Below are 26,072 nucleotides of genomic sequence, written 5' to 3'. Positions count from 1 at the left end.
CTTACTCTAATAGTGATTAGTCAGCATCATCACAGAAGTTCAGACACACAGTTTTGGGCAACTATTGCTTCTTTTTCTTTCTTTTTAAGAAAAAGAAAAAACTACTAAACATTTGGTTTGGGGAATAGATTATTAGAGATCCTCAAGCAGTTTCCAAAATATTATAGTTTAACACTTTTCACAGAATTTAGGAAATTTAAATAAGAATTTTTTAAAAGTAAAAACAGATTGATCATTGTTGGGAATGTTGTAACTTAGCCAGATATTTAAGATTGACGTGAGTCTTGCTGTTCCAAAGTATTTTGTTTTCAGTGTAATAATTACTGAGCTAAGTAGAAATGAGATAAAGACCAGTGCATTATCTAGTAAATAGTACTTTCATTATAGTTCTCTTTGAAAGAAAAAATAAATGTATGTCACATTCTAATGAAGATTAGGGATCTGGAGAAGTCAGAATAGCCTCTGGGCTCATTATTTTAAATTGTTTTTGTCTCTGCAGCTGTAGCATATTTTTACACTAAGTTTTGGATAATTGGATTGAAATGATCCTTTATGAAAAATATATGATACACACCATAATAGAATATTTTCAAACCCTGAAAGACCTCTTACTTTCTCTTTTATTTGAACCTATTAATAGAAACATAATGGGATGATCTTTGACAAAGAAGGGTCCTGAGAAAAATTAAACAGAATTAGAATTTGAAGGGAAACTGTTTTCTTGTTGTGAATCTTTATTAAAAGGAAGAATTTAAAAGTCATAGTTAAAGGCATATGGTTTAGTGCTCGTTTTTGGTTTTATCTTTCTTTTTAAATTTAAACAAGGTTGTGCATTCAGTTTGTAGGCCTATAGCAGTGGTTCTCAACTAGGGGGCAATTTGACAATGTCTGGAGACGTTTTTGGTTGTCATAACTAGGAGGTGGGGAGGGCTGCTCGTGGGTAGAGACCAGGAATGCTGCTAAACACCCTACGATGCACAGCACAGCCCCCCACAACACAGTGTTGTTAGACCAATGTTAATAGAACTACTGTTGAAAAACCCTGTCTTACAGGAAGTATAGTAGAATGTATTTTCCCAAACTTCTCTGATCATAAAAATTACCTAGGGGAGGAAGAGAGTGCTTTTTAAACACCCAGGATCCAGGACCTACCCAGACCTACTGAATTAGACACTCCGGGAATGAGGGTTGGGAATTCCTGTTTTAGACAACTGCCCTGGGTGAATTTTATGATCATACAAGTTTGGAGAAACAGTAGGTGGAAAGGACTGGACTTTCAGCTCCCTGGCCCCAGTCAAAGCCCTTGCTCCTCTGCACTGTGGGCTGTGACCTTGGGTGTACCCTTTACTTCTATGATCCTTGACTTTATAAAATAGAGTTGATAGTCTTTTAATACCTGCTGGAGCCGTCGCAGGACTCAGGGACAAGAGACGGGAGCAAGCACACTGTCACCCCGAGGACAGAGTTTTGTAACTAGACGTACAGGAGTCTGTGCATCAGCATCATCTGAGGGGTTTGCTCATCTTTGGGCCCTACTCTTTTTGTCTCATTAAGATACCTGAAGGTAGAGTCCAGGGACCAGCATTTTTACAAGCACTTTGGGTGAATTTCAACACATTGATTTGAAGAACTTTTGCTGTAGATTACTATATTGGTCATATCTGAATCTTTCTAGCATGGGTTTTGTGATAATGTAACTTGTATCTTTTCGTCAGTATTTTTTTCCAGAGCATATGGTGTCTTTTGCAACTGAAACCAATGGTGAAATATCCCCCACACAGATTTTGCAGGTAAAATATATTTTCGTTAAAGTATGTAAGTAATAACATAGAAAAGGGAAACTTTAAAATATGTATAAACATGCCCAGATTTTGAAATGTTATGCCTAGAATGGTTAATTTTTGCTAGAGGTAAAACGAAAAAGAAAAGAAGAGGAAAGAAAAGGACAAAACCTGCATAAAGAATTCCCTAAATTGATAAAGCCTCCAACAATATTATTATTCCCAGTTTTGGCCAATTGTCAAAGGATTTTTAGCATTTAAAACGTATCGTGAAAGGAAACTTCCAGAGTTTTGCTCTGTGATATGTTTAAAGATTACGTTAGTTTTTTTAAAAATCAAAATTCCCCGTAAATTGTAGATATTTTACTAACAGATTAGTGTTAACTTTTATAATAAATGCCCTGAACCCCTATTTGTGATAAGATATTTAGCAATTAAATGAAAGGAGAAAAAAGATACAGAATAGATCTATTTCTTGCACTCACATTTGTAATAGCTACATTTATAATAGCTATGATACAAATACTTCAGTAGAATTTTGTAGAATTTGCTGAATTACGAATGTAGTTATTTAATTAAAAATCTCTTTACTTTTGCATCTGTTGGGCTCATTTCTTCCAAACTGGCAGTGGCTTTAGGTGATCATTTTCCCAGACATTTTTCTTGCAATAAAAGAATGATTTCAGTTGCGATTTTGTTTTTGATAGACTAGTCGATTTCACATCAGAAGCTCTACAGTTGTTAACAGGTTAATGTTGAGCAATGTTTATGTAATGGTTGCTGTTTGAGTGAAGCCCTGGGCATCCCCATACCCATTCGGTATTCTCTGATCTTTGATGAAAAAGACTTAATATTTCCAGTATAGATAGCACTTTAAATATATTGGTATTTAAATATATTGTTTATCACAGATGTGTTTTCTAATAGGTTATATTTAATTTTTGCACTTCAAAATATTTTAGAAATAGGGTTAGCCTCAAGAGATTTTTCTTGAAAAAGCTACTTATATGCTACTGGGTTTTCACAGGCACCCCATCAGAATATTAGGGCAGGGCCCCAGAACCCCAGCTCTCAGGGCTTCTCGATGCTTCACTACTGTATTGTGACAGGGCAGTAGGTTGGAGTTTTTCTTCTGTCTCCTTTCCCAAGTTCTCCTATAATATAGTTATATTACCTTAATATTCATTTATAAAAACAAGAAAAATTTTAGCTTTGAAATCAGATAGTCCTGCATGTGCCCCTGACCTCTTCTCTCCACTGAGGCAGTGTTTCCACTTTCTAAAACGTTTCTTCTTTTTCCAGTGTGACCTCTATGACTCCCTTTTTAAAATTTAATTGGTTTGGTTTAATAACTTGGAAAGCACTCAAAACTAAAAAACCTACTTGCCTGTTTTGCATGTCAATTAATTAATATCTGTGGCTCATTAAATTTAATTTTTTTTAGTAATTTACTTTAAAAAACATAAATATCTACTATCAGCATTTCCCTGAGTGGCCTTTTAAAATATGTTACATTGTTTTAGCTAATCATTTCTCTTACTTTCAGTTTTTCCATTTTGCATTTGTTTATTCATAGGGATTTCTATTTTCTTCTTTTAATGAGACACTAATGCATTTCACTGTCTTATTAAAGATGCTGAGCACAGCCACTCGGATAGAGCCATTCCTTTTCATTCGCATTTTCCTGACCAACACATGCCTGCCGTCTCAGCTAATTATTCCTGTGTAACACACTGTTCCAAACGCTAATGGCTTAAGTACCCACTCACATTTTGCCAGCAATTTTATGGGTCAGGAATTTGGGAAGGCTTTAACCGGTGGCTCATCTCTGAGGCACATTGACTCCCAGTGCGGTTGAGGATCCCCTTCTAAGATGGCTTTTCACTGTGTGCCTGGTACTCCTGATGTTTCTTTCGCCACATGATGTCTCCTCCTTCAGGCCTGTTCTAGTTGCTTTGGGCTTCTTACCACATAGCTGTCTCAGGGTTAGTCACTTTTCTTATGTGACAGCTAGCTTCCGAGAGTTAAGTAGTGGAGGCCCCGGAAGCCCTCAGGTTAGCTAAGGACTACAGTTAGAACCACCTGTCACTGGTTCCATATTTTTTGGTCAAAGCAGTCACAAGCCTTACTCAGATTCAAGGGCTGGAGAAACAGACTCTCCGTTTCCTGATTCATTGGCAAGATTACTGTGCAGAAGAGCATGTAGGATGGAAGATATTGTTGCAGTTCTCTTTGGAAAACACAATCTGCCATTGGCACCCACCACTGAGAACCATAGAGGACAAAGAAGAGGTTGTTTGTTTTCCTCTCATGAAGGGAGTGAACTTGGCTCAGCTTTCTTAATAATTGAATAATTGAAGTCAGGATTGTGGTCTTAGACCATATGAAGTTGAAGTTGATAGGTTCTCAAGCAAAATCGTAGAAAAGGATGAAAAATATCAGGATTTAACTCCATAGATGAAGTCCAGCTTTTCAAATGGACATTCAGATAGCTTATAATTTTGGTGTTTGGTCAAGTACTGATCCCTTAGAATGTATATTTTGTGAATATATTTTCATTTGGAACTCGAAAGACTTATTTCCTGTTGTGTATATATTGTCATTTTTGCAATGGCATGTAAGTGGTATTGACATTGTTAGGTTTTACGTGTTTCTGTTTGAAATCTTAGCATGATTAGTATATAGTACAGTATCATTGATTCAAAAACAGTATGAGAATGTCTGATTTTTCTTTCAGATGTTTCTGAGTTCAAGCACATATCCTGAAATCCATGGCTTCTTACATGCAAAAGAACAGGGAAAGAAGTCCTGGAAAAAGATTTACTTCCTTCTGAGAAGATCTGGTTTATATTTTTCTACTAAAGGGACATCAAAGGTAATTGAAATATCAGTCGTGTGTTATGAATCTTATATAAGTTGTAAGTTAAAATGGATTTTGCTTTATTTATTACGTTATTACTTGATGTCAGGAGTTGGTAATGTTTTTGAATTCCAAACATTTGCCATAATCTGTTTAAAAACTATTCAGCTTTATTTACCACTATTTTCAACATACGTTGTTTGATGGAATCTAGGTACTCTCATTACAGTACCACATACCTTGCTCATTTCTTCCCCACTCTGAATTTTACCCCTTTCTCCTCATCCTAGGCCAAAGATTTTGAGGCCCAGCATAGTTCACGTCTTTTCTTTTTACTTCAGGTCATATGACTGGTCTTGCCCACTTCTGAACTTCTGTTGATGCAGTTAGTAATAACAGTTCTTTAATTCCTTTGAGTGTGTTAGTTTTGGCTCCTTAGCTAGATTATAAATTCCTAGAGGAAGTTATGTTATGATCAGGGGTAAATATATCTGTTTATTTGTGTGCTTGTATATACAGTTATAGAGACATGCGCTTGCAGATGTCCATACACACATAAGTAATCACTTATATAATTCCCACAGTGCTCAGCGCTATGTGATCTGTGTTTCTATGTAGTCTAGTCAATGTTGACTCTGCCATATGGTCTATGTTTTATAAGTGTTGACATTTTATGCAATACATTGATATCTTTTAAGTGGAACTACTTTTGAGAGTTTTCGTGAGAGGCTATTTTAATTCTATTTTCATTTAATCCATTGTTGTCAATGACAACATTGTTGATTCTTTATGGGTAAACTGTCATTTTTCCCTGGCTATTTTTCAGATATTGTTCTATTCATTTGTGTTCAGTAATTTCCCTGCCATATTCCTAGGTACGTTCAAATATATCCTGATAAATCTGGCTTGATTCTCAATATACACATTCAATTTGCAAATTCCTATTTTTCTTATATGCTGGAAATGCTCATCCATTATTTATTTCTCATTCTCATTATTTGATCCTTTAATTTGCAGTAGGATTTTATGTCTTGGCCAGTCATGGCTCCAGGTGCCTCTTTGATTGTGATGCTTAACTCCATCTCTGCCTCTGTCTTCAAATGACCTTCTCCTCTTTCTCTGTGTGTCTCTTATAAGGACATAGTCACTGGATTTAAGGCTGACCCAGATAATCTAAGATGATCCTATCTTGAGATCTTTAACTTAATTACCTATGCAAAGACCCGTTTTCCAAATCAAGTCATATTCACAGTTTCTCAGGGTTAGGGCATGGACATATCATTTTGGGGGCTATCATTCAACTCGCTGCAGGAAGCCAGTAAAAAATTTTGAGCAAGAGAGTGAAATGATCAAGTCAGAAAAAGATTAGAATGGCCATAGGGAGCTTAAAACATCAAGTAGAGAGATGGAGAGAGAGAGAAAAAGAGAGTGAGGGGGATGGAGCAAGGGAGGCAGGGAGAGAGTAGGAGGAAGGGAGAGAGATTGATTAGAAACACAGAGGCTAATTAGATGATCATTTCAATAATCTAGGGTGGAGGTGATAAGATCTAACCTAGGATGAGCAGTGGAGGGAGAAGAAAGGGATGGGTGCAAGATTAAGTGGTAAGTGGCCAGGTTTTGCTGACTGATTGATATGAAAGAAGAGGATGCATTTAAAAATGTTTTTGGAGAAAGAAACAAAGAAATAGAAAATGATTTAATAGAATAAACAGGAATAGAAGGTTTGCTAGAAGGTCACTATGTTAGAGATAAGATAATGATTTTAGTTCTAGATATACTGTGTTGAGGTTGAAGCATCCAAAAGGAAATCCCCAGAACGCAGTTAATGATGGAGACCAGATATTTGGGTAGTGGTACTAATGGGAGATTTGGAGCCTCAAAGGAATAATATTTGACTCTTTTCCATATTTTCCTGAACTGTTCTTTCATAGTTTCCTCCTTGCCCTCATATACAGTTTTCCTTTGTTGCTGTGTGTGTGTGTGTGTGTTGTGTGTTTCCTTGAGTTGTAACTCGTAGAAGTCTTCATGGAATGGGGCTCTACTAATTTAGTAACCCATCCCCTTACAGAAATCTTTCGTTTTAAGTGTGTATCGCTTGACTATTAGTATTCTATCTTATAGACGCATTTAAATAATTTTCCTTGAACATTTAAACTAGTTTTCAAGTTTTCCTATCATAATGTTAGGATGAATGATTATCCGTTTTTGTAATTAGGATTTTAGACTTTTTCTTAACCATTTTATTGAGGTTGCTCCTTTCCCAGTTTTCTGGACCATCAGAAAAGTGGCTTCTGAATTCAGTAATCATATCTGTCTCAGTGTCTTTCTAGTGATTCTTCACTGGAAGATATGATAATGTCTCTTTAATTCCTAAATTCTTACCTCTTCAACAAGTTTCTCATTAAAATCAACTGCCCATTATATTTTTACGTCACCCTTCACCTCCTGTCCCTCCCCATCCATTATACAACAAGACAGCGTTTATTCCTTCTGTTGGATCCATTCTTTTGTCCTTACAATGGTCTTCCCCTTGGCTAGGCAAAATTATAAGCATCAAATCTCTAGTCTCAGTCCATACCTTAGCTCTTTTCAGCATAGTGTCTGACTCTGCTATGCATCAGTACGTAATACTGTTCTCGCTAGCCTGTGCCTAATGAGCTCATGTTCCATAGGCTATACATGAAAATGATTTTAAGTTCCTCTCAAAAAGGAAATTTGAGGTATTAGATAACCTCAAGGATTATGACCTTGATACAAATTATGTAGGTTATCTGATATCTAATACGGCATTCCTACCTGGCAAGGAGATCATTTCCTGTCCTTTTTCTGTGAGAAGTCATAATTTATTTTACTTTCTAAAGATGTAGGCTACGTGGGAGTTAGATAATCACAGCAAGAGCCTTGCAGATGTGGCTATAACTTATGTTTCCAGAGAAACATCTTAAGTACCCCCCTCTCCAGTTCTCCCCTTACATACACATTGTGCATGCTTAGCTCTTGCTGACCATGCCAGTCTTAGTGTAGTCTTAGTGTCATAAGCCTTGATGTGTCTGCAATCATGGAACAAAAATCAGTCAAGAGAGAAAACTTCTCATGCCTCGTATGGCCGTCCACTGTTTCTCTGGCTGCCGTTGTCTTACGTCTGAATGACTCAGCTGCACTGACTTTTATAGTATCAGTGCACAGGGATGATTTTATTCCATCTTCGTACAAATCAGACCTTTTTACTAGTAAATCAGTGTCTGTCAAGGAATAAAGTTTGAAAGGCCATGACAATAAGAGTACCTTTCCTCCTCCCTTGTTCCAAGGGCCCTGGGCTGAGTTTCTTGCAACAGTTTTCTTTTCTGCCTTATTTTCCTGTGGAATTGGGAACAGTCATTCATTAGATCAAATGCCTAAGAACAGTGATGCACGGAGAAACAGTGACATACAGAGAAACTCGCTCTCACTCTTGCTCTCCCAGTCATCAGGCACGGGATAGCCTGCTGGTAAATGACTGAATTTCTTTGGGTTTGGATTTGAATGAGTTGCTCAAATTGCGGTTTTCTTTCTTTAGTTTTATTTTAGAGTACTGCTTCTCAAGTGTCCATGCACATGAATCACCTGGGATCTTGTTAGAATGCAGATTTCGATTCTGTGGGTGGTTCTGGGTTGGGCCATAGATTTTGCATGTCTAATAAGCTCCCAGGTGATATTGATGTTGCCTGTCTGGGACTGTACTACCGGTAGCAAAGTTTTAAAGAAGAAATGCATTTTGGTCAGTTTTGATTATACATTCAACCCCAGAATTAAGCCCTTCTCCAAGTTATTAACCTATCATAGGATAACATGACCCTGTGATTTCCCATGACCAGCTCTAAAGCTCATGGACTTACCAGGGAAGAAATAGCCGTTTATGATTCCACTTTGCCTTGAAGATCAGACACATTCCCCTGCCAGGTGATTTTCCTGAACTCGTTGGGACAGGCTTCCTTCTTTTTGGAAGGGAAGATAGTCATGCTGTCTATCTCGTTGCCTGCTGTGGTGTACTGGGCCGAACACACGGCAGGATGGTCTTTTCTGAATGAAGCAGGAGTCATCGGCTTTCCTTCTCCTCTAACTGCTGTGGAAGTGCAAGGCAACCTTATCTTCTTTGTTGAATTACCATTATTTGAAACCTGGACGAGGAAAACATTTTCAAAAGCCATTCTTTGTTATCTTCTCTCCCTCAGATTCCTTGAAATAGTGGTTAAAGAGAATAATTTTAAAATAGGAAGATGTGGTTTTTTGTATTTTGGAAGTTTAAATTATAAACAAATTGCCACTTCTCAAATTACATAATATTGTATCAAGCTCCTGGTTATTTAAGGATATAATGACTTAGTTTTTCTTCCCTTTTGTTTCTGTGACATTATTTGGAATAATTTTTGCCAGGGGGTAAATTATGTCATATAATAGAAATACAAAAGAGGTAGTGTGAAAACATGTGTCTGCTTCAACACTTAACATATACTTTTTTTTAAGGAACCACGGCATTTGCAGTTTTTCAGCGAATTTGGCAATAGTGATATATATATGTCACTGGCAGGCAAAAAAAAACATGGAGCGCCGACTAACTATGGATTCTGCTTTAAGGTACAGGCTTAATATTTTGATAGATGAATAAAGCAAGCCTCAGCCTTTTAGGTAAGCTTGAGTTTCTTTTAATTTCTTTTGAAAAGAGACAGCTTTCTCTTATATATAGGAGAATTTTAGTGACTTTTATTTCAACAGGTGTTACCTTCGAGATATGCATTAACGATAAACAATGTGCTGTGGCCTTCTAGCCTCACAAAGCGGGAGGGCCGCGAGACCTGAAAATGCTCTGTGCAGAAGAAGAGCAGAGTAGGACGTGCTGGGTGACCGCGATTAGATTGCTTAAGGTAATCTCGCTGCAGGCGTGCGTTTCTATTTTAAATGCTGGGAGGACCATCAGAGTTTGAAAATATCTGTATTTCAAAACACAAAGACTCACTATGCATCTGTGTGAGTATATGAGAAAGAAGAAAATGAACCACCACCAAATGTGTATATTTTACTTTTTTATCTAAAAGATGAACATTTGCAGAGTAAAGTGGAATAATCCAGTACATTTAGCTTTGTTGTGTGGAGTAAGTATTCCTTTTTAGAAATGTTCTGACTTTTATTTTTTGTAAGAGTATTACATATATACCCAGTGTAACTGATTGAAACTTCTCCTGTACACGACTTAGTGTGCATTTTGAAAGCATTGCCATTAATCTGTATGAAGTGTATTTAAAATGTGCCCACCTGGGCATGTTTAGTGCAGGTGTTTTATGTCTCATTTAAGTGTTGTACAAATTACTTTCTAGTTTAAGTATAACGCAAATTATTGTATGAATTTTACTGTAGATATATTTTTTAAACATCTACCTTTGTGCTAAGTAGATATTAGAACTTCCATAAACATAGTTTGTTAGTGAGCATTTTGAAAGGAGTAAGAATGTTCTAAAGGTAGGTAGGGAAGAGAAACAGAACTGATTTCTTCCATAGTATCTGGAAATCACATATAAATTATAAAAATTATCAACCACAGGGCTGGCCCAGTGGTGTAGAGGTTAAGTTCATGTGTTCTGCTTTGGCAGCTCAGGGTTTGCAGGTTTGGATCCCAGGCGTGGACCTACATGCTGCTCATCAAGCCATGCTGTGGTGGTGTCCCACATACAAAATGAAGGAAGATGGCCACAGGTGTTGGCTCAGTGGCAATCTTCAAGCAGAAAGAGGAGGATTGGCCACAGATATTAGTTCAGGGCCAATCTTCATCACCAAAAAAACAAAAAAAAAGATTATGAACCATTTCTTCTTGAAGAAGGGCAGAATAATCAGAATCAGAGTGATTAATTGTTGTACCAAGTTTGGAAGAAAGTTTTATTTATTAGTCTTTCAGCTTTTTAAAAATGAGGTGAAATTCATCTGACATAAAATTAGCCAGATTAACTATTTTTAATGTGAACAGTTCAGTGGCCTTTAGTACATTCAAGAGGTTGTGCAGCCACCAACTCCATCTAGCTCCAAAGCATTTTCATTACCTACTCTGTACTCATTCAGCAGTTACTCCCAGCCCCTGGCAACCGTCAGTCTGTGTCTGTCTCTAGGATTTAGCTATTTGGATATTTCATAGAAATGAAGTCCTACAATATGTGATCTTTTGTGTCTGACTTCTTTCACTTAGCCTATTGCTTTGTGATTCATCCACTTTGTAGCTTGTATCAGAACTTCACTCCTTTTTATGGTTGAATAATATTCCATTGTATGTGTATGTATGTTAGATAAATAATTTATCCATTTATCCATTGATGGACATTTGGATTGTTTGCACCTTTTGAGTATTATGAATAGTACTGCAGTGAACATGTGTGTACACGTTTGTACGTTTGTACATTTGGTACATTTGTTTGAGTACCAGTTTTGAATTTTTCACATATATACCTAAGAATGGAATTGTTGGTTGTATGGTAATTCTCTGGTTTAACTTTTTGAGGAATTGCCAAAATGTTTTCCACAGTGGCCCAAACCATTTTACATTCCCACCAGCAATGAATGAGAATTTCAAAATTTCTCCATATCCTCACTAACATTTATTATTTTCCTTTTTTGTTGTTGTTAATTATCCTAGTGGGTGTGAAGTGGTATTGGAAGAAAGTTTTAAAAAGCGTTTAAAGGAAGCTTTTGGATTAACTATGAAGTTTGCTTCCTTTTGCTACTGTGGCAAATAGCTACTTTAGTTACCTTTTTGCAAGAGGTTTGTTCTACAATAGCATCCTATTAAAATGACTAGCATGATTTCCGTTTCAACAAAGCTTAGGAGTCTTAACTCTTTGAAATCGTCATGATAAGTAGTTGCTTCTTTGTTACTCTCATTGTCATACAATTTAAAAAAAAGAAAAAAGAACTTTAGAGAGTCTTGGAAAGCAGTCAGTCAAGGGAGTAGTAAGTAGAACCAGATTGGAACACCTGAGCTTTCTAAAGTTCCAGCTGGCCCAGCCCCAGCCTTGGGGGAAACCCGTTTTAGCAGGAGAGCTCCGGGTGTTTGCCTGCCTGATTAAGAACCGCTGACTTCATCCAGTCCTCTTGTTTCGTAGATAGGAGGCTGGCACCCTTTGGAAGACTTGGCCCCATCGTAGTTATGGTAGAGAAAATGCCTGGAGGTCTCTGGTTTTCCCTCCCCTTCTGTCAGAACTCTGGAAATGAGGCTAGGCTTGTAGAGGAGATGCTCTCCAAACTTGTTAGCCAAGTCTTTGTTCCTTCTAACTTGGGCTCAAAGTCAGACACCCAACACAGAAGTGGATGGTAAGCCCCCTTCTTTTAAACAGTCTTTCAGTGAATCTAACACACCATTGATTTTACTAGAATACTCCATTATTTTTTGCATAACTTAATAGAAGAGAATTATGCCAATAAAATTATATGATGCTTTCGTATCACTTATAATTTTTATTTTCATTTAAGTAGTTGTTTTAGGTTTATTTAGAATTATAGACCTGTATTTTTGTCATTTATCAATTTTGTGTGCACACAGATAAATGTGAAAATATGTATGTGAAATAAGTAGGTTGGGGTATCTTTAAAACTTCTTCATATTCTAAGTCTAGCTTTTCTGAATCTTTGTCATCTCAGAGTCATAGGTATCCATATTTTTCACAGACCATTCAGCTCTGTGCCATCAAGAGCTTTAGGGAGGCAGAACTTGTCAGTTGAGTGCCCTGCCATGGTCTGTGGGCTTGTCTTTTTAGCCACTGACATCCGTTTTGCAAGGTTTGATGCTAATGCCTTCTTGATCCCATCAAAGATTTCACGCAATGACAAGTCACTTGGTCCACGGTGAAGATAGGATACCTTAGATTACTAGGCAAATTTATAGATGTTAAAATTTGAAAAGAAATGTGTGTCTAAGAATTGAGGAAAAGCTTTCTTTGATCCTTTCATATCTAGAAGGCTTAGTTTCTGGAAGATTGTCCCCTTCTCACTTTTTTCTTTTATCTGACTCTTCTCAAAGCCTCCTTTAAGTCACAGATGCCTGGTTTAAAAATACTCTGTGTATTAGTTTTCTATAGGTGCTGTAACACATTACCACCAATGTAGTGGCTGAAAACAACACAAATTTATGGTCCTACACCTCTGTCATTCAGAAATCTGACATGGGTCTTCTCAGCTTAAAAACCAAGGGGTCAACTAAGCTGCATTCTCCTCTGGAGGCTCCAAGGGGGAATCCATTTCCCCCTGCCCATTCCAGTCTTCAGAGGCTGCCTAAATTCCTTGGCTCATGGCCCCTTCCTTACCCTTAAAGCCAGCAATGTCCGGCCCAGTCCTTTTTATACTGCCCATTTATCTGATTTATCTGATTCTGTTTCTTTTGCTTCCCTCTTTAAGGACTCTTGTGATTACATTGAATCTACCTAGATAATCCTCGATAATTACCTAATTTCAAGGTCAGCTGATTAGCACCCTTAATTCCATCTGCAACCTTAATTCCCTTTTGCCAGGTAGCCTAACATATTCATAGGTTCCAGGCATTAGGATGTGGACATCTATGGGAGCTATTATTCTGCCTCCCATATCTGTATTCCTTGTTTGTTTTAACTGTGGTAAAGCTTTTCCAGATGAAGCTCGAGAAGGAGGCAGGCATCAGTGAGGAGCCAATTAGAAACCATTGAACAGTTTCAAACAGGAAAGTGATATGATGTGTTCTGCACTTTACAATGTCCAGACACAGGAAGCCAGGTGTCGCATCACAGACACATTTGAGGCACTCTAATAGGGGAGTGAGTTGGTTTTCCCTTGCAGCTTATTGTCAGTGGGGCACCTGTTTGACCCCCCAGGCTGGTGCAGCTGGGCTCACCTTGTGTTAGAGGTATCTTTTGATGGTCTCCTTTGGGTGTCTGTTGTGTTATTTCTAGCGTTTATCATTGTACTTCGTGGGGAGGAGCAGGGAGAGACTAGTCCATGTTCTGTTGGCTGGACTGGAAGTGCCTCTCTTGTTTTCATTATACACTGCTTATTAGATAATAGCCTCTACCAAGAATTTGGCCTCTTGTTTTATTTTTATTTTGCTTTCTCTTTCATATGCACAGGTAAACTCTTCTTGTAGCATCAGATGAAGATACTCTCATTCTCTTTGGAGAAATTCTAGTTACATATAGAATCATAGAAAATCTGAGACTTAGAAAAGGGGAGATTTGCTCATGTACAGTGTCCTAGTTACATGGTGTCTACTTCCCTTCCCTTCAATTAGAACTCTGCTAGCTTCTCTCTAACATATTTTGGTCCCTTATCTGCCCCTCCATAGGACAGGGAAATGTTAAAGTGACCCCTGCCCTACCCCTCGGTCAGAGTTAAATGCCTGCTAAAGGCCTCCAACAGCACAGAAGCAACTGCCTAACCCCACAGGTAGCGGGGACAATACGTCTTTGAAGAAAACAGTCTTATTAGTAGGTAGCAGGCTTTTCACTGCAGATAAATAAAAGGTGGCCAGGCAGCGTGTACCTTGTGAAAGTGTTGGTTGGAGGTTATTGTATATTCTCCAAAATGAACTTGACTAGGAATTAAGCTCCTCTGTCTTCTTTTTAAAGTGATTGTAGGCTCAGAGTTGATTTAAAATAAATTTCATTAAGTCCCATTAATGTCAATCACACCTTAAATTAAAAAATAATTTTTGGAAGTTGGGAAATAATTGGATAAAGAAGTCAACACAGAGAATTTTAAATGAGTGTGGGTTTGTATTCATATTAAAAGCAAAATCTTGAGAACAGTGACTTCCCTCACCCCTCTCTGATTTTATGCCTAATTATCAAATATATCCACTTTTCTGGAACTGCTTTTAAGGAAATAGCTTTTAGTAGAGAAACAGCTTTGTTGGACTGTTTAAATGGAATTCATCCTAAGGGTAAGATTGGATTCCATGGGGTCTCTTCAATCTCTTTTATATAGGACCTGCTTTTAAGTTCATTATTGCTCCATGAAATGGAGAGAATTGCAGACTGTAGCCCAAAAAATAGCCTGTCTGTCTCATTGGTTTCTTTCTTTCTTTCTGTTTTTTGTTTTTTTTGTTTTTTTTTTTTTCTAAACAGAGTGACTTAAATCAAGGAGGGTCATGTTCTAGTTTTTGATGGGGAACCCTGCAAGATAAGTCTGATCATGGCAGTTGGCATTCTTAATATTTTTCAAACAGATAACCGAATAGTAAACCAGACCCACTTTCCAACTGTAGCGTGGCAGCTCAGTTCTTATGATGCTGCCACCTGAAAGTAAAGATGTTGCTGTTCTTATCTACTGTCATTTACATTGTATTTTGTGACCCTTTGTCTGAAATTAGCCTGATTCCCCAATATTTTGATTTCCCTGAATTTAAAGCTAAAAATTAAGAGTGCCCTAAGAGTATTGTTACCAGAGGATGATACAGTGCCAAGAATGTTCAACATAGGGCCAAGTTTATGGATTTACTAAAGAGACAATGTAATTCATCAATCAGACATTGAACAGTTACAGTAAATTTTACCCGTGTTTGCTTAGCATATGTGTAAGATTTTTGGTGTCTTTGTACCAGTAAAGCCTGGCACCCTTCCCAAGTGAGCTTTCTTATCACTAGGTGATGCACCACTCCAAATGGTTTTGGTACTAAGAATAAAGAGTAGGAATGTCAGTTCCAGATCTTTCTACTAGTGAGCTAGACCTTAAGTGTGGGTCCACGTAAACACTGTCTTTTTAACTGTATCATTGTAGGGCACTAAAAGTTTACCTTTCAAAATTTTGGTTGCTTCACTTATTTATTTTAAGGAAAACATAATTTTTATTTTTTGTTTTGATGATATATAATTATCGAAATGTTAATTTTCATAAATTATGTAGTAAAAGTGTGGGAATGTTTTTGCTTGTTTATTCTGCAGTATGGCATGCAGCTGTACCAGAATTACATGCATCCATATCAAGGTAGAAGTGGCTGCAGTTCTCAGAGTATCTCACCCATGGTAAGGACCATATTTTTGAACCTATATTGTATTTTATATTTACTTTATATTAATTTGCAATTACCTTATGTTATAAGTGTACATTACAATACATTTATATTCTTTCCTTTTGGTCAAGTAAAGTAACTCTTTGGCATCATCCTATCATAATGTTATGTTGAATTATTTATTCTTGGATTTTATATGATTGCATCCTATATAATAAAATCAGAGCAGTAAAGTATACATGAAGTATTCAATTAAAATAGATAATGTTTGTTAAAGAAAATTTTTAAATATTTAAAAGAATTATGTGAGTCATTCTATGTCATTACATTTGAGGATTAGATCTTAATAAGATAATTTATAGAACATTTTCCTTGGGATTGTGGAATTTTTCTGAATTATTGATTTTGATTGTGGGTTTATTGATTTTAGTATTCTGAGATTTGCATAGCCTAATGTAAAGATGCCAATGATTTGGAATTTTAAAAGCCACATTAGACGCATGTGGGCTCTTTTGCATTCTGGCTTTCTAACAATGAAATTTTTAAAGTTTCCAGGTCCTTGAAAAGCAGACTGCTCTCCAGGAAGCCCAAACACTGCGAGCCAAGATATAGGTCGTGCATTACATTAAGTCTAGCACCACTTCTCAGATTTGTACTAAATGCAACTTGCTATTTATTTGCAGATGCATACAGAGACATTGTTCCCTTCTTTAGGACCTAATTTTAGTTTCCTGCGCGTTAGCATAAGAAATCTATTTCTGAACTTAAAGTTTATGTTCTGCTAGTTTTGCTTGCTTTCCTTAATATTGAGTGTATTAGGAATTCGGCTGTATGTGCGTTTGTTACAAATCAGCTAACGTGCTGCATTTGCACTTAGGTTAAAAATACGCTCTTCATGGCTGTGACCAAGGAAGGCACTTTTCCCCTCATGTAATGTAGCAGATGAAGAGCTCAGTTCTAGGAATGAGGCATGAAATAATGTTGATTATGAAGCCTGATAGACTAATATGGGAAAAGAACTCCAATTCTCTAGTTCCGTTGCTTTAAGTTATGGAAAAGTAACTTTTCATCTTTGTATCATAATTACTTTTAAGCCCTAAAATAAGGAACTAAGGAATGTAATGAATATTTATAAAAGCAGTCGCTTGAAGGTGAGTATTTTTACAATTTGTCAGCTTACCTTTATCTTTCAATTCATATATATATATATATATATATATATACATACACACATATATGTATGAAGAATAATGAATTTTATATCTTAATCCTTTCCTAAATCCTTCTAAATGTCTTTGAGAGTCTAAAGTGATTAGACTGAGCATATTAATAGCAGCCATTCATTTGGAGGCAACTATTGTTTAGTGTCTTCTTAATCATAGGAAACAATTGTTATAAACAAAGTGCTTTCTAGTCTTATCATTATCATTAGCATACAAGTATGGTGTTCTTCACCTTCTTTCCACTGAAGGTGATCCTACTGTAGATCAATATGTATATGATAGTGTCATTTGGTTAGAGTAGCTTAACTTGTTCAACCCCGTGTATAGGAAAAGACGCTCCTTGAGTGAATCTGGCTGGAAAGAGGGATTGAAGGAGTAGTAGTTTAGGTGCTTGTGTGGTGAGGACCCATCCTGTGTGCCAGTTGTCATATCAGAGGGAATAGCATTTAAGAATTGTATCGCCACTCTTCTTAATTTTCATGAAGGAAACTAAGAAGATTGAGCAGGCATTTGTGTTTACTCTGGTGTCTAGACAGAATGCCACCTTTTGAGATTATCCTGGAAGAATCAGTGACCTATATAGTGGATGCCAGTGCTCCTCACCTGCCTCTGCCAGTTTTCATCCAGGCACTATTTTCGGTGAACAACATAGAAAACTTAGTTTACTTTAGTTATGTTTCTAAAAGAAGAATATTATCTTCTTAACTTCTCCAGGGATACGTTTTGAGGAGGGAAATGAGGAAAAAAAATTTGCTCATACCATAATGAACATCACCTAGTAGCCACCCCTATCAACCTTTGAAATGAGAATCATAGCAGATATTTCAGGAAGCCAAATATATTTGGTTGTTTTTAGGGCAAACAAAGGATTCATTGAAAGGTGCCTCTGTTAGTATGGCCCTGGCTGGAGTGAGGGGATGGGGAAAACAAGTCTGCTCGAGTGCTTGTTATTTCTCACTTTTGACCCTGAGCTAGATGTTCCAGACTGCAGTTTCTTCCTTGTACCTCACGCGCTGTGGTACATAAAAGAACCGTCAGAGGGCCTAGCTGTTACTGCTTTTACCATAAGCTATTTGTGTGACCTTGGTCGAGTCCCTGGTGTCCTGCAGTATAAAATAAGGGAGATGGTTGCATAGTCTCTAGAATTGATCTAAAATCGATCTCTGATGTCCTGTGGCTCTGTATGAAGCAGATGAGAAAACAATATCTGAGGAAATTCTGTGCCCTCTTGCTAAGGACCGTGCTGCAGGTTTATCTGGATCTTTCAAATGGGGTGAGCGAGAGTATGTGGCTACTAGTTGCCACCTAGCTCACCTGTCTGAAAAATGTTTTACGTCCAAACCTCCCTAAGAGTGACTGGCTCTGATCTCAAAGTGTGGCCTGGGCAATCCAGGATGTACCCAACCCACTTCTTTCTTAAAAAGACAGGCATGCCATTAAAATCATGGACCTATTTTTTAGGACTTTCCCTGTTTATCCCACCAGGAAAAAAAGCTAGCAAAAGGGACAGATATTTGAGAAATACACTGGTTCTGAATGTTATCAACCTCACTTTCCTATGTGAAAGAAATTGAGCTGAAAATGACCTTTTGAGTTCAAGTCAGATTTTGCTTCACTTCCATTTCTTTGTCCACCAAAGGTGAACTATTAATGTTTCATCCACCACCTGCCATTCAGTCGGAGACATTTGCTGTATTCCTGTGTTTTCCTCTAGTGTAGTTAGTGTAGCAAATGAAAATTCTTATTTGTTTTGTAGACTCCCTACTTATGTCAAGTAATTATGGAACGGGGGATCTTGTTTTGCGTTCTGACCTGTCATATTCTAGGGGAAAAAAAACACTAAGAACAACTAGTTATGTTTATTTTTCTTTCCTAACAGCATTTTTATGTTATCAGGACCTTGCGATTACAGAGCCCATCTTGGCATGTGAAGTAGAGATATTATAAGGATAAAGCTATCATTATGATTGAGATTAGTTACTCTGTGGTTTGAGCAGGTGGAAGCTTTTCATTAGTGTCGGCAAAGCAAAAGTATATCCGACTGGTCCACAGCCCGGCACAGAAGATCACCGGGTGAGAAGGGCAAAGTAAGGTGTGACAGCAAATAGAGATTACAGAGACAGCATCTGTCTGGAAAGAGCAGCTGTCAGTTAAAAAGGCTCCTGTAGCAAATGAAAGATTGCACGCTGGATCTCTAGAAATAAAGATGAACCGTAATAAGATTGTGGACCACTATAGCATGGTTTGAAGAGGAAATAGCAAATGCTAATACAGTGGGATGTGGATGTGGTGATAAATGAGCCCGCCAGTTTTTTTGTGTGAACGAGATTTTGTTTCAAGCACACATTTGACTGTAGTGTATTTGACCAAGCTAGGTGTGGCTGAATCCATGGGAGGAGACAGGCAGCGGTCTTAAGCCACAAGTCTCCATGTGCACATTGACTCATCCTTTATCATCAGAACTCCATTTTTTGTCTTGCATCTCTATTAACCAGTGAAAAAAACCTGTTAAACATTGTCCATGCTGTTCTTGAATGTTTTGTCTTTTTTAGAGTTTTAATTTTTGTTAACTGAGTGACATTGTTGACTGGAGATTTTGACAATTGGCTTTTCTTAGGATGCATGACTTCAGATGGCATATTTTTTAAATAAAAATAAGGTCCAGGTTTTGAATATTTTATTTTCATCTTCAGAGAATATGAATACAAAAACTAATTGGCGAAAAGACGACTTTATTACTTGTTTAAAATTATGTTTGTTTAAAGATGTCTTCCTTTTATATCACTTCCTCTTTCGTTATTCAGACTTATTTTTGCAACTCTCATTTTGCCATATTCATCCCCACAAGATGAAAAAGTATTCATATATTAAATCAGAAATTTTAGTATTATGGAGTTACCTGAATTATTTCACTACATTTCATTTTCTAAGTAAGACGAAAGTTGAGGTGATAAACTTTTAAAACACATATTGTAGTTTGTTCCGTTATAAAATATGAGTATTATTTCTTTCTAAAGAAGTGATATAACTCAATCTGTTATAGCTTTAGTGTAGCTTGAATCTTAATAATAAACTGCTTCATAAGTTGATAGATTTGATATTTAAATGATAACTGATGAATCTCAAAGCTCAATAGAGAGATGAGTTCAGAAGTAATGGCTCTTTTTAGCCACAGAGGGATTATTCTTTTCTAAATTGGTGTTTTTCCCTTTTTACTAAAGAATATGTACAGATAGGGATGTTATAGGAGAAAGACATGCTTACCTTGAAAGCTTTTAATCTCTTATTCAACACTTAATGCGGTGATGTTAACAAATAACTGTGTAACCTCTTTAACCAAGATATTTGATAGCACCATTTTATCTTGAACATGTATTTTTAACTTTTTAATTTTCTGCTAGCCACCATTGGAACCACATCCTAGAATGGAAACATATTGCCGGCAAAGCACTGAAAGACAACTTCAGGCATATTTTCATGGTAAAAACTGTGGTTTTTTTCCAGAGAAGTATATCAGAGAATTCCTTGGTAGCAATGGACTTCTCAGGCCAGAAAAGCAGAGTTATAGAAAATCCCACAGAAGCCCTGTCTGTTGCTGTTGAAGAAGGACTTGCTTGGAGGGTACAAATAACTTCAAGTTCTTCAACTTATTTATGATTTGAGTTTGTTTCACCCAAAAAGTTGAAATTTGTTTCCCCCTTCCTTGTGCAGAAAAAAGGATGTTTACGCCTGGGCACTCACGGTAGCCCCACTGCCTCTTCACAGAGTTCCACCACAAACATGGGTATGTCTGTGCATATTCACTGGGACTGAACGGATGCATAGGTGTGCGTTTAGATGGAGCCACTGAGGGGTTATGGTGGAAAGTACATATACCTCAGTTATGATTATCTCAAACAAAGCTTTGTATCCCTCCATTTTATCTTCAGCTATCCACCGGTCCCAACCATGGTTTCACCACAAAATTTCTAGAGATGAAGCTCAGCGATTGATTATTCAGCAAGGACTTGTGGATGGGTATGTTCGAGTGTGAATGGTAGTCATTTTGATTTCTCCTATAATCAGTAATTACTTATTCCACACACACAAAGAGTTTTGACATCAGCTTATTAAAACAGAATTGACTTTGTATAAGGATGGTTACCATTGTATCCTAGCAACATCTATATAATACCTGTTACATAGTATGTGCTTAGTATTTGTGCATAAATGAACAGATAACTGAATAAGATGCTCTGCTCTTAACCGATGATCACTAGTATTACCCATTCTGTGCCAGTATTAGCATCTCAGATATTAGTACATGGGGAAAAAAAATTGAACTTGTTTTTGGATGTCAACATTTTGATTTGAATATATAATTAATGTGATTGCAAAGTATGGTTTGTGTCGTGACCTTATCTTACATTTTCTTTTTTGTTTTTAAGTTTGATGCAGGGTGTGTTAAATAAAAAGCTGTTTCATATATATTTACACTGTTTGCTTTATTTCTTCTGTTTACATGCCTATTTTCTCTTCTTTAAATTTTAGCAGATTAAAGTAATATAAACCTATGCGAAAAGTACATCTTGACTGTTTCTCATTTTATCTTTTAGTGGGGTACCATGGAAGATACAGGAGAAATATAAAATATATTACGAAAGACTTATAATCCGAAGAATTTTCTTTTTCTCAAATTATTCAGTATTTCAGATACTTCCTATAATACTGGCTAAATTCTCTTCTTAAGTGCAGTACAAATTAAGGAGGTTGTATTGAGGTTTGGATGAGAAATAAAACCAGCATCAATTTAAACAAGGGCTGATGGGATCTGATATTTTCAAGGATTGGCTTAAAATGATGCCAAGATTTCAAGTTGATTTAATACTGACATTTGGATAAAATGCGTCTTCACTTGGAAGATTATTAATAGCAAGTCAGCATTTCCCTAGACTCTAAATAAGGAAAGATTTTAATATGCTTCTCTGCATGGAGCACAGTCTTTTTAGATATAAATTTGAACAATCAGCAGAATTACGATCTGATGAGACCAAGAAAAGAAATAAACCACAAGGAATTGTCAAAATGTTTTGGAGGATTATTTCTGAGCCCAGTTTTTGTAAATTGAATGAAATAATTGCATAAAGAATGACAGTATGTTTACTTTTAAAATTTTTTAACTAAAAAAATTTTTTTTAGTACGCCTTTGGAAAGATGCAATGATGCCAAGCAGTCCACTAGGTGGTACTGGTGATCTGCTCAGGAGTGGGGAGAGAATAACAGCTTGATTTGCCAGTGAAACTCCCTTTTGTCCCATCTCCCAATGATGTAATGTCGGAATCTCACACAGCACAGATGAAATGGATAATCTCGTCAGACATCTGTGATGGCTCAAATTTGGCTGCCTCTTTGCCCAGGCACAGTGAGATTAGTATTGGAGTCACCAGTGGGGACTGTTTGCACAGTCTGTTTGCCAACAATTAATACAAAGCTGGTTTTGCACTGTATTGCCAGTAAATAAGAATCCACGCCTGGCAGCATTTTTCTCTTAGGTCATTAAGCCATGTCTTGTTTTTCTAGCCTGACGTTAAAGAAGTTTTCTGCTGCATTCTTCAAGGTTAAAGTACATGTTGTTTGGGTATTTCTTTCACTTAAAACATTTTCTTCAAACATTTAATAAATGATTTCGGGATTGATTTCTTAGAATATATTTATTTCTCACTTTCTGTTGTGTGTGTAACAGTAGGAACCAGAATCAAAAGAAAAAAAGGGGAGCCAGTGTAGAAGAGGGGGTTAAAAAATGATTTTAAGGGCCGGCCTGGTGGTGTAGTGGTTAGGTTCTTGCACTCTGCTTTGGCAGCCTGGGGTTTGCAGGTTCAGATCCCGGATGTGGACCTACACATTGCTCATGAGGCCATGCTGTTGTGGCGTTACACATGCGAAATAGAGGAAGATTGACACAGATGTTAGCTCAGGGCCAATCTTCCTCACCAAGAAAAAAAAAAAGATTTTATTCTAAATAAGGTATTCTTTTCAGGGACTAACATGACCCAAAAACTAAGAAAACAATATGCTAATACCCTATTCTCTGTACGAAAGAGTTACATGTGAATAACCAATTTCCCAGTAGAAAAAGGACATAACACTAATTATTGATGCCAACATAGCATTATATTGGTTATTGTAAGCAGTCTGACAAATGTATATTTATCCTATTAAAATTAAATTAGCACTGATAACAGTTTTGTAGTATCAGACTATGTCATACCATGTTGTTTACCATGTTGGATAATTCCATAATTTAATACACAGTAAAGGAAAACTCTGGCTACATTTATAAAGATACTTCCTGGGTTTGTTTCACACTATATTTTGATGAAATCCATGAGTAAATGTAGAAATATATTGAAATTCCTTCTCTCTCTTTAGAGTTTTCTTGGTACGGGATAGTCAGAGCAACCCCAAAACTTTCGTACTGTCAATGAGTCATGGACAAAAAATAAAGCACTTTCAAATTATACCAGTAAGTAATTTGTGATTTCACATTCGTATATTAGAGGTGATCTTAATGCATACGCTTTTGGAAACTTTGGTTTTCTTTGGGTCTTTTATTAAATATAACTTGGGAGCTTGCGCTTTGACTAGACTTAAGTTTGGCAGAAATGGTTTTATGAGCCTGAATTAATATAACAAATACAGGAATTGTAAAAATTAAATTTCCCTTTTTCCATGAAATATGATTTGGCAATATTGTGTAGACCCCATGCCACCTATTGTTAAAAGGCCACTAAAGATTCTTTCTGAATTCTACTAGTGGTTCTTTAAAAACCATTTTTTTAAAACCATTTCTCCTTTCTTGTCTCAAAGATGTTTTTTTGTTTTGTGATCATTATGATAGATACACAGGTGCTGCAGAACTGGAGAACATTTAAACTATTCTGAGCATATTTTAAAAAATTCTTTAATTCTGCTTCTGAGTGGCACAACTTGCTGTGGGATTTTTGGTGCTTGTGCTGCTGCTCTGTGTGTGTGCATGTGTGTATGCAAGTGATCTGTGTATTGGAACCGGATAGCGTGGAATAGAGAGTCAGTCCACTTTCAGCAAAGTATTACATAAGATTGCCAAATTGCTAGTGCTTCCTTTTGAATGGCCTCTTTTTTAAATTATCCAAAGTCCACATGAAATATCTTCCCTGCTTCGTTGATTGTGTGAGTAATGTCCCTGGCAAGTATGAATTGCTTAGTGCCAGAAGACCTCACTGCCAACAAAAAGACAACTGTCATTCCCTTAACATAATAATTGATTGTTTCACAGTTAATTTACTGATACAAATTATGTGAATATTCATTTTTAATATACTAAGTGTGGCTGTTAGGTAGACACCATTTAGAACTGGAAATTAATTTCTGTAAAATGGGAGCACTAAAATCTTTTATTTTTACACTGCATAGTGCAGATTTCTCTGTTTGTTGATTCAGATTAGTCACGCTATCCTAACTACAGAACATAGGGAGAATTGGAGGTGGAGAAAGTAGAACCACACTGCTAACGCTAGCATCAGATGATATTTCTTTTAAATGCAAGCAAACTTACAAAGAAGAAGTGGACACACCATAACATTCTTTTCACTGCCCTTTAGTCCTGTAAACTTGTCAGTTTTGACATATAAAGACACAGTGTGCAATAGAATATGATTATCTTTCTGGGTATTTTGTCCTTCTTACGAGTTTGTTATTGTTCCTCTTGCAGGTGGAGGACGAGGGTGAAATGTTCCACACCCTGGATGACGGCCACACGAGATTTACAGATCTAATCCAGCTGGTGGAGTTCTATCAACTCAATAAGGGCGTTCTTCCTTGCAAGTTGAAACATTATTGTGCTAGGATTACACTTTAGCCAAACCAAAAGAGACTTATTAAACTGTTGAAGAAAAAGGACTCAAGAAAGAAAAAAAGAAAGGGAAAAGAAAGACCATAAATAAGAATGGAAGCATTGCCGTGGTGAAAAGAATCTATTTCACCTACAAGTTACAAAAAATAGTTTGTGCATTGCAAATAAGCAAAGATTTGGATTGACAGTACATTCATCATTTAAAATTCATTAGTTAAAATTAAACCTGGGGAAAAAAAGATTTGGTGTGTTCTTGTATCATTTTACGTTACTGTAATATTTTCTTCAAATATGCACATTATGAACATCTTTCTTCCTTATTTACCATAGCAACATTAGAATTCTCAACCACAAAATAAGAAAAAAAATTGGGGGTTCAGGATGAATTATTTGCAGACTGAATTTCAATTACACTATTTTTTTTTGTAGCTTAAAAAAGTGTAATAAAAACTGGTTATCAATTAAAAAGCTACCCACAACCTGTTAGTAAAACTAAACTATTTTGAATTATGTATTTTCTGAGTTTATTATAATCGTAAAATCAAGTCATATTTTGAAGTAACTTAAAATTATTTTGAAATATATTGATTTTTTCAGGGTGACATTACGTTATTAAATAATTATAATATTTACACTAGTATTGTACCTATTAGTGGCACATTATTCACTACATTTTTTCATTCATTTAATGATTGACTGGAACTATTTGTTTTTAAGAAAATGATCAAAGCGTAGAGGGGATTTATATGATTTGCAGATGCTTTCTTGTGGCCTATAATCTATGACAATGTTACATTGTCACCTTAATATTTCACAAGTGCCCCATGTGGTAACTTTCAGAAGGCTCTTTAGATCCTTACATTACCAGATCATTAGCCTGGTCAAACTCAGTGAAATCAAAGATTCAAAATCTCTTAAGATCCTAGTAGATAAATTCATGCTGTTCTCTCTGCCCTCTGTGCAGTTTCTTATCTTGGCAACATCAAGATGGAAGCCAAAGACTTTGGAAACTTGAGACCGTAAAGTCCCATATCGCCTCTCTGAGACCCTCTGGGAAGTGTTTGTTGGGATTCTGTGCCTCTGTTTTTCCAACTTTGTGGGAAGGATGTTCATTTTCCTAAAAAAAGATGAGAAACAAAACATTAAATAAACATTTCGTCATATTGCCCATCTCCTCTAATTGATCCTTATAACAATATTATGAGAAAGTGAGGAAGATTTTATTTTTATTTATTTATTTATTTTGGTGAGGAAGATGGGTGCTGAGCTAACATCTGTTGCCAATCTTCCTCTTTTTGCTTGAGGAAGATCGTCACTGAACTAACATCTGTGCCAGTCTTCCTCTGTT

At 36.6% G+C, this 26,072-nt stretch overlaps 1 protein-coding gene across 3 annotated transcripts in view; it reads left to right on the top strand.

Annotated features, from left to right (window-relative positions):
- GRB14 (growth factor receptor bound protein 14) overlaps nucleotides 1-24,965 on the top strand; it is a 121,148-nt gene extending 96,183 nt beyond the window's left edge. For 2 of the 3 annotated variants that reach the window (XM_023623038.2, XM_001493621.6), the window contains 10 exons: nucleotides 1,716-1,790; nucleotides 4,519-4,656; nucleotides 9,145-9,255; nucleotides 9,447-9,542; nucleotides 15,564-15,644; nucleotides 20,359-20,475; nucleotides 20,566-20,638; nucleotides 20,784-20,871; nucleotides 23,263-23,356; nucleotides 24,584-24,965. In XM_023623038.2, the coding sequence (XP_023478806.1) occupies nucleotides 1,716-1,790; nucleotides 4,519-4,656; nucleotides 9,145-9,255; nucleotides 9,447-9,542; nucleotides 15,564-15,644; nucleotides 20,359-20,475; nucleotides 20,566-20,638; nucleotides 20,784-20,871; nucleotides 23,263-23,356; nucleotides 24,584-24,730 (1,020 nt within the window). In that variant the 3' untranslated portion in view covers nucleotides 24,731-24,965. The remainder of the gene's footprint in view (nucleotides 1-1,715; nucleotides 1,791-4,518; nucleotides 4,657-9,144; nucleotides 9,256-9,446; nucleotides 9,543-15,563; nucleotides 15,645-20,358; nucleotides 20,476-20,565; nucleotides 20,639-20,783; nucleotides 20,872-23,262; nucleotides 23,357-24,583) is intronic. The other variant, XM_023623040.2, reaches the window with a different exon arrangement.
- The last annotated feature ends 1,107 nt before the right edge of the window (nucleotides 24,966-26,072 follow it).

The sequence above is a fragment of the Equus caballus genome, chromosome 18, assembly GCF_041296265.1.
Source record: "Equus caballus isolate H_3958 breed thoroughbred chromosome 18, TB-T2T, whole genome shotgun sequence".
Classification (NCBI taxonomy): Eukaryota; Metazoa; Chordata; class Mammalia; order Perissodactyla; family Equidae; genus Equus; species Equus caballus.
This window is presented reverse-complemented; position numbering and strand designations above follow the sequence as displayed.